The 9,558-nt window shown below is 40.2% G+C and overlaps 1 protein-coding gene across 1 annotated transcript; it reads right to left on the bottom strand.

The window, feature by feature from the left end:
• Positions 1-5,601: 5,601 nt before the first annotated feature.
• On the bottom strand, positions 5,602-7,937 carry LOC143462921 (retinoschisin-like). Its single transcript, XM_076961238.1, has 7 exons — positions 7,690-7,937; positions 7,350-7,544; positions 7,145-7,258; positions 6,909-7,028; positions 6,554-6,694; positions 6,131-6,300; positions 5,602-5,867 (listed from the first exon to the last, which is right to left on the bottom strand). Exons 1-7 carry the CDS (start codon positions 7,814-7,816, stop codon positions 5,718-5,720), a joined length of 1,017 nt encoding a protein of 338 aa, XP_076817353.1. The 5' UTR covers positions 7,817-7,937; the 3' UTR covers positions 5,602-5,717.
• Between the last annotated feature and the right edge of the window lie 1,621 nt (positions 7,938-9,558).

Here is a 9,558-nt window from a genome sequence, read left to right as displayed (position 1 = left end):
AACTCCAATGTTTCAGTGGGGCTGGAGTCGTCTCAAACTTGTTCAGCGCTGCCCTCATCCCAAGACGTTTCTGCCGTTTTAAGCAAAGTAAAGTATAGAGCGAGAGACGAAAGCGTATAAAGAACGCCACTGTGAAACCGCTTCAGAACTAATAAGTGAGATAAGCCAACGAACAGATCGATGCAACTAATGTTTAACGTTTTTTCGGATGAAGATGATGGTCGGTGCCTATCTACCGACACCGTCCAGCGCCGTCATAAATGTTTTGGATGCGGTTCGGTAAAGCATCTTGTTAAGGGGTGTCCGCGATTTAGTAACCACAATCCTGATTCGTCTGTTTACAGCCATCACGATGTCCGAAGGGAACGCAAACCGGTGGACGGTTGGACAGAAATTTCTTCGATAACTGAAAATGTAATCATTGCGGGACAGAAGGCCAGCGCAGATTTGCACCGTTTTGTCTCAAGATTTTCCGAGATAAAGTAATATGTGCCTTGGTAGATACTGGTGCCAGCATATTCCTGATCAAGAAATCGCTTCGGGATGGTTTGAACTCTGTTGAAAAAGCACCTATGTCAGCATCAGCGGTAGAAATGCATTTTGTTTGAGCCGGCGGCAGCGACTTCGTCATTGAGCTTAAAGGTAAAGTCTCGTTCACTCGTTGATCATATTATTTGTTCCAATATAGTGCTTGATTTTATAATCGGTCTTGATCTTCTTCAGTTTCATCATTGGGCATTGTGCTATACTTTTATGAGCATGTCCATAGCAGAAGTCCTTTTGCTAAAACGGCCGCTCGTCCCGAAACGCAACAAGATCTTTGTGACAGCGATCGTAGTCGTTCTGCCTTCTTCCGAGATCAGCGTCATTAAACTCAACAACGACGTCCGTAGAAAATATCTTTTATCCTTTTCAAACTATTTAGAGCTCAATACTGAATTTTGGGTTAAATATGGAATTTTTACAGCTAGTTGTATTGTGACTTCGTTGGATGCACGTGTTCCAGTGTTGATGGCAAACTTTAGTGATGACAGCGTTATAATGTCCAATGGTACGCAAGTTGCCACCGTTTTCCCGATCACTGTAATAAGTAACATGGCTTACAAAGTGCCCGGAAGTTACTTGCCTAAATTAAGAATCTTATTCGGAAGTACTGCAGTTATATCGGTTACGGATGTGTTTATGCAGTGAACAGTTTAACCTATTGTAATCGCGGAGGCTCTGCAAAATAATCCTGTAAACTGGCACGTAAGATACAAGGTGACATTAACCTCAACGATGGACTGTCTGGCAAGCAAACACAAGCGGTTTTAGCAGCTTTAAAAAAAACACCAAAGTGCGGTTTCAGTTTGGAAAAACAATCCTGGCTGCACTGAATTTATTCACCATGTTATAGATACAGGGCGCCAATTCAACGCGACAGACGCAGGGCGGACGGGATTTCACCAGAAAATACATGTGCAAGATATTATCAAAGACATGCACAAAGAAGACCTAATAAGCACCTTTAAGTCGCTTAGGTCCAGTCCAATTTTGTTCGTGAAGTAGGAAGCAGGTGTGACGCGATTTTGTGTCGACTACCGTCAGGTAAATAAAAAAGCCAAGAAAAATAGTTTCCTGGACTGCAGCATTAACGATAATCTCGACGAGTTGGCAGGTTGTAAAAACTTTTCTGCTTAAAGTCAAAAGTATTGGCGGACGCCATGTATAAGACCCATCGCGCAAGGTTACGGCCTTCACAAGCTGTACTAAATGATGCCGTTATTCTTAGCTTTATTTAACGTAAATCATTCACCTGAAATAATAGAATAATAGTAAAACAATAATAGTTGAAAAGCAACACAACCTCACAGCTCAAAAGATGTTCGTTTGTGACAATACGAACCGTGGAGTATTCTTAGTCTACAACTAAGGAATGCGCGAAGCAGACAAACGCAAGTAATCAAGATAAACGAGGCGAGTTTAACACAGGAATTTTCATTACACAAGCCATGTCGGTCGTTTTGAATTCAATTTATTGCTTACGGCAGAGCTTCTCAAACTGTGGGTTGCGACCGCGTTTGGAGTCACAAAATGTAATTTTGGGGTCGGGAAACAAATTCGATTTTTAAAAATTGAATTGTTTTTTGTCAATTTTTTTTTCGCTTTACTGTTTCCATTACGAGATTCTTTTATTACTGCAGGCTACAGTCACTGTACTTCGGTGGATTGTGTGCACTTGTATGATTTTGCTAGAGACAAAATACCACTTGAGATCTGTAATTGGGCGTTTATTGTCTTAATATCTTTAACATGTAGGCTACCCCTCAAGGGGTCGCATAGAAATTTCGTTTCTATATTTGAGGTCGCAGACCCAAGAAGTTTGAGAAGTCTTGGCCTAAGGGGGTGAATAACTCTACTACCAGTTTTCAGCGCCTTATGCGAATAATGGCGTGCAGGGGAATTAACGGCGTCTTAACTAATCTCGATGACATAATTGTGTATGTTTGTACGTTTGAAGAACACCTGGATAGGCTGAATTAATTCTGGAGCGGTTTAAAGTTGCGCGCTTCACTCTTAAGCCTACGAAATGTACGTTGTTTAACACCGGAGAAATGTACGAAATGTACGTTGTTTAACATCAAGGTTCACATTTTTTGATCACCTAGTGTCCCAATAGGTCAAAAAATGCGATCCAGACAAGGCTCGCGTTGTAACGGAGTGGCCAATTCCGCTGTCCGTCATACACGTTAGACGTTTTGTTGGATTGACTTCTTACTATAGAAAATTCATTCAAGACTTTATGCACTGATTGCAGCATCTCTACATAAACTTATCGAAATAGGAAAAACGTTTTTCTGGACCGGCAAGTGCCAGAACGTGTTTTAATAAGCTCACCTGTTTCAAGTTACCCCGATTTTAATAAACATTTTATTTTCGACACCGACGCTTCAGATGTCGCCGTTGGTTGAGTCTTATCTCAGGAAGTTGATGGTGGCGCACAAATGTTTGCTTATGACAATCGATCATTAAAGGCACCTGGACCGGACGGACATCTTTCCACGCCATTCACCACCCAGGAGCTCTCCAGTGCTATCAAGCAGCTGAAGAATGGGAAAGCACAAGGACCGGATAACATCCCCCCAGAGTTCCTCAAACAGTGTGGACCCAAATGTCAAACATGGCTCAACAACCTATTCTCATCCTGCCTCTGCCGCATGGCGATCCCGAAGATTTGGCGCAGGGCCAATGTTATTGCCTTGCTAAAGCCTAACAAACCCAAAGACAACCCCAAGAGTTACCGTCCCATCTCCCTACTTTGTGTCCACTACAAAGTCATGGAGAGGCTCCTGCTGGCCCGCCTTGACCCTGTCGTTGACCCGCAGCTCCCACAACAACAGGCTGGATTCCGACGGGGAAGATCGACAGTCCAGCAGGTGCTGAAGCTCACCGACAACATCGAGGACTGCTTCGAGCGAAAACAGAAAGCGGGTGTTGTTTTGGTAGACCTCACTGCTGCCTATGACACCGTGTGGCAGCAAGGCTTAACCCTCAAACTCCTTCGGATGATCCCTGACAGACACCTAGTGCGTTTCATTACTAACATCTTGTCCAACCGCAGTTTCACCCCCAAGACCAGTGATGGACAAAATAGCCGCCTCAGGCGGCTGAAAAATGGCGTACCCCAGGGCTCTACCTTGTCGCCAATGCTTTTCAACATTTACATCAGCGACTTGCCACAAACAACTTCACACCAGTATGGCTACGCAGACGACCTGGCTCTTCTCTACGCCAACACAAACTGGAATAACGTGGAAGAGACCCTGACAAAGGACATGCAGAACATCGCGGACTTTCTTGAAAAATGGAGACTAAAATTGAGCCTGGCAAAAACAACAACTACAGCGTTCCACCTCAACAACCGGGAGGCGAACCGCCAGTTAGCTATCCAACTGAATGGGACTGTACTGCCTAACAGCCAGCAACCACGGTACCTTGGAGTGACACTGGACCGCCAGCTAACGTATAAACCACATATTACAGCCCTCCGAAGCAAGATATCGGCAAGAAACAACCTTCTAAGATGTCTGGTTGGATCCTCATGGGGTGCATGCACCTCCACCCTTCGTACAGCAGCGCTTGCGATTGTTCACAGTGCTGCGGAGTACGCTGCTCCAGTCTGGTGTAGAAGTGTACATGCAAAGAAACTGGACACCACCTTAAATGAGACCCTCAGGAACATTACTGGCTGCCTCCGTCCCACTCCTGTTGCGTTTATGCCGGTGCTGGCAGGCATCGCTCCTTCCAAACATCGGAGAGCACAAGCAACTCACAAGATTGCATGCCAAGCCATGGATAGCATCAACCATCCCTTACACGCAACCCTGGGCGGCCAACCCCACGGTGGCCGTCAGCGGCTGGTTTCTCGCCGCCCCTTTAACAGGCATGCTACTGCACTTGTGGCCGCCGGCTTCAACATCAACACTGCATGGTGCGACGACTGGAAAGAAGTGTCCCGCCCCCCCCCCCAGTTTAATGTGGAGCCCTCCACCACTACCCCTGCTGGCGCAGACCTTCCCCGAAAGGCCTGGACAACCCTGAACCGCCTCAGAACTGGAGTAGGTCGTTTTGGCGAATGCATGCACCGATGGGGCCTCAAAACATCACCATCATGCATTTGCGGTGCAGAATCACAAACAGCAGAACATATCCTCTTCGACTGCCGTGTCCTGCACCCACCCATGGGCCAAGACGACCTAAAGACCCCTGATGAGGAAGGGAAGAGATGGCTGCAATTGGTAGCCGAATATGCTTGAGCCGACCTCATACGAAAGAAGAAGATTAAAGGCGAACGGAACTATTCTACGACCGGAAATGTATTGTTGGCGATTGTTTATGCTTTAAAGCTTTTCCGCTGCTATTTGCTTGGTAACAAACTTTTTAATAATGCTTAAACGGTCACGTGATTTAAAACATCATGCCAAGACCAAAACAACACTAATTTACGGAAAGAGGAAACCGAGTAAGGCGATACTAATTTATGGAAAGTGAGAAATTACGAAATATTTTTTCTATGTTTGTACAAATTGAATTCGCAAATATACTAGGTATTATTTAGCTTAACTTGTTAAACATGGAAATGTTTTGTTGCAATATGGTTGCAACTTTCTAAAATCTTCAGAAAAAAATTTTGTCTTCCCAACCAAACCTAAAGCCACCGCTGCAGTGAGGTCAATGCGCACACACAGGAGGAAATTTGATATAATTAATTTCTTGAGCTTAATTTCTCTAACATTCTGCAGACAAGGTTTCTCAAGACATGTAAATTTTAAGAGTACTGCGTTTTCCCAATTTTATGTCCTTTAAATATTTGTCAATTTCTTTACGTTTGAGCCGCGTTGTCCATTCCTTGATAATGTGCCACAAATTCTAAAGTTACAAAACAACTCAACTCCCTTAACATTGCCCTGGACATATGCAGCTATATACTCACAACCATGCAGCTATATACTCACAACCACTTCAATCGAACGTTTGCACTGCATCATGCTCACATAGCACAATATCAAGAGCTAGCATGTCTAGTATGTGTATGTTATGTGTTTTGTACAGGAGAAACTCTGCTCGTGAATAATATAAATTATGAGATTGCAAACAAATTTACACGGTACATAGAGGAAAGTTTCAATAGCAGATGACAAACATTCAATGAAAAGTTTTACAGAAATTCTTCATCGTTAACAGATATAGTATTCTACACGAAGGGCTGCGTAATAGCCACTAGGGCCACGCCATGTTAGTACAAGGATTCGGAAATATCTCGCGGTCACTGGAGCCGGAAAATTGTTTCTAACGACGTTATTGTAGTCCTGGTTACCTTGAAAAATCTGCAGGATAAAATTGATAAGCACAAAAGTTTGCAATACATCAACCTGGAATGCTTATATAGTACTTAAAACGCTAATGGTTAAAATTGCTACCATTGTTTCAATGCACGTTTCAGAAACCTTGGATTGCTTCTGTTCCATTGCCGTAACAATTTATAAACACTAACAATTAACTTAGTTATTCATGTGTGTTTACGTAATTTAGTTTTTGCTGCGGTCAACTCTCTGAAACAATCATTTAGCAATCACAAGAATGAACTTACCAAATCTTGTCCTTCATTGTTTTGTATAATCTGCAAATGGTTCTCGGTGAAGCCATGCGCTATTTTGTAACTTGTTGTCCAATATGAACCACTTGAATAACCTTGAGTTGCAACAGCGACGACAGTGGTAGATGTTTTTAAATCCACTTGAAGCCATTCATCGCGCTGAGCTAACAAACAAGTAAGAAAACTATAAAGAAAAATGTGGGCAAATCATTCTCCTCGTATATATGTCGATTTAAAGTAAAAGATTTTTAATAAAAACGTATAAAATGCATAAATGTCAAAGCAAAATTTTCGAACAATATTTAATATATTTCTGTGTTCGGAAAAAAAAACTTATTTAAAATTATTAAAACAACATTTGGTAACTGCGACAGTTTGTCAAGTCACAATGAAAACTTCATCTAGTTGCTCATTTACGTGGATTTGGTGACAGCCAACTTCCAGCTTGTCTCAATCGGGCTTTATGCGGTGGGTGACCGCCAAGTGACCGTGAGGCGGTAATATCGTTATTTGCTACTCTGCCGTCCTCTATACCAACAGCTCGTACACAATCACTTGCTAAAATTACAAAAATGAGTTAAACATGAGTTAAATAAAGCTATAATCTAAATGGTTGTAAAAATCAATATAAATATAATAGTTCTTACTAAATAATTTTGAAAAAGCATATACGACTAGCGCATAATAAAAAATCTTAAATTTGAATTTTTTAAAAACGAAAACCACCGAACCCATATCTCGGCTTTTATTTATTTGAAGGAAATTTACAAACCGATAAATGTCTCGCAGTTTTTTCCATGATATCCAGCGAGACATCGGCAGTTGTAGTTCATACCTTTTTCCCGCACGCAAACTCCTTTTTGCCCGCAGGGAGATAGATCACACGGATTATCTACAAACACTTTCTATTATGAGTGATTCGAGTTGATTGAGCTCACCATTACGTCATAATCACAATTTCTTTGAATTTATTGCAATAATCGTCGAGTTTGTTTCAAGAAAGTTCACTTTGAACTGAACAATCGCTTCCTCCGTATCCTTCATCACATTCACAAATTGTTCGGCCGATTTGATTTATGCAAGTTCCTCTTCCAGAGCATGAGTCGGGATTACAATCATCAACTGAAAATTTTAACAAGTTTAGAAAAAAACAGATGCAAAATTTAGACTTGTTGTTTATAAAAAAATATTTAAAGTCAGTTAATAGACCTACCCACGCACACTGGAGTATCTTTTGTCCATTGTTTAGTTTTCTGACAAGTTGTAACAAGAAAATTATTCACTTGATACGCCACCACGTGTCTATCGTTGCATCTGTATGTAATGTTTTCCTTATAAGGAACCAGCTGACCACTTTCTCGAGAGATTGTTCCGTTGTTGGGCGCCGACGGCACCACGCACTGGATTCCTGCGCAAAATAATGCAATTTTTTATAAACCGAGCTATACAAATAAATTGGAAACATTTTTTACCACCATTGCGTCGTCACCAAAAGTATCACTAAAGTCAATTCAAATAAATTTTTTAATATTATTATTGCGAAAACGTTTTACTTATGGAGCAGTCATTTCCCTCATATCCATCAGTGCAGTTGCATATATACGAGTTTCCATCGTTGATACAAGTTCCTCCATTTTTACATGGCATGTGGTCGCATTGATCGAATAAATATATTTCCATTATGTATTTTAACTTGGCAATAAAAACGATAAAAAGCCACAAATGATATCATGGTGGGAAATAAGCCATAATACAGTGAGGAATATAGGTGATGCTCTTTTAAATTGTTTCAAATTTCAAAGAGTATGTGAACACTTAATCAGCTCTTTAAGCGTTAAAACAAAATGGCGACGTTTAACGAATAAATTGGAAAGACTGAAGTGTGGTTATACTATACGAATAAATTCCAACCCTTAAAAAATACTCTTGTCTCTTAGCTATAATAATATATCTAAAAGAAATGTAAAAGAAACTTACGACAGTAATAAAATATTTTTATAAAATATTACATTTAAAGTACGACCAACCTTTTAGAGCGTAATGATGCAATGCAATCAAACTTTCGAGCTTTGCGGTTATATTTCCCAGGAAAACTAAGAAGATAAAACACAAGTCCTTTTATATAGTTTTTTATTATTTGAAAATGGTTTGAAAAGATTTTAAACATGATCTTATATAGTTTGAACGAGTCAAAATCCGAAGACTACAAACATTTGCATTTCCCATAACAAGAAATGACGATTTTCCATTCGATTAACATATAGACACTAATTTATCACAAATAAGGTTATTTCTTGGGCTGTCATCAGTATAACCGTGCAGTTGAAGTTATTCGGTTTAGATACTTCAGTTATTGTTTAATAAATATGAAATTCAATTTTTCGATATTACCATGTATTTGAGCAATTTCGCTCGGATCACAAGCACAAGTCCCGGGTAGTCCTCTGGGTCCTTGAGCTCCCTGGGGTCCAACTGGCCCAATTCCTCCAGCTTTTCCAGGTAATCCTCTTTGAATTCTTAACGTTTCCACATCTGGTAACGAATCCTGCCGGCTCGGTGATAATCGTATTGGCATACACGCTTCTCTAATCAAGGTCATCACTCCTTTCCACGAGAAATACGTCATCAGCAATATCCACAAAATACGTGGAGAAATCATTTTAAATTTTGCAACAAACTCTTAATGCTTCAAATCTGAGACTAAAATCTTATAGTCAGTCGGTTTAATTTCTCAACTTATTTGCTGAAAACATTTTCTACGTGCACTAGTTTTGGTGCTACTGTATTTAGAGGTCCCATTCAGTGATGAATACATTCTTTTGCATATTTTGTGCAACTAAAAGTAAAACCCTTGTCATAATTTAAAAACCTCATACTCTAACCTTGCAGCACCTCCATCAATCTTCGCTTTAAACCTGCATTGCTGAAGTATGCTACGTTGTCTTTATGTGCTTCAAAGCGCTCACAAATACAATTTACACCACAAGCATGCAAGAACTGAAAATTGTGGAAATCCTTTTTCTCACAACGCACAAAACCTTTTTCTTTTTTCTTTTTCATTTTTTCTTTCATTTTTTCTTTTCGTTTTCTTTCCTATCCAGCACTCATTCCGTGAGCCGCAAAGCTTACAAAAAGAAATCACAGATAAACTATAATAAAATCTTATCACAATAGGGTTTTTAGCCCACGTGGTGTAGTCAGTTCAAATGTTTTGTCAAGTACCGCTTTAAGGTTCATGCAATACTGCAGAAAATTGTCGTAAAAATGGAGCAAATATTTCAAGAGTAAATTTACCTAATTTTAACACGAATAAGTCATTTTAAATTCAAAATGTTTTATCAAAACGTTGTCTCTGGTATTTAACTATTTTTGTTCAGTTTTTCGAAAACATTGCTAAAAACAATTTACTCGAAAACACAAGG

Source organism: Clavelina lepadiformis, chromosome 6 (genome assembly GCF_947623445.1).
Source record: "Clavelina lepadiformis chromosome 6, kaClaLepa1.1, whole genome shotgun sequence".
Lineage (NCBI taxonomy): Eukaryota > Metazoa > Chordata > Ascidiacea > Aplousobranchia > Clavelinidae > Clavelina > Clavelina lepadiformis.
This window is presented reverse-complemented; position numbering and strand designations above follow the sequence as displayed.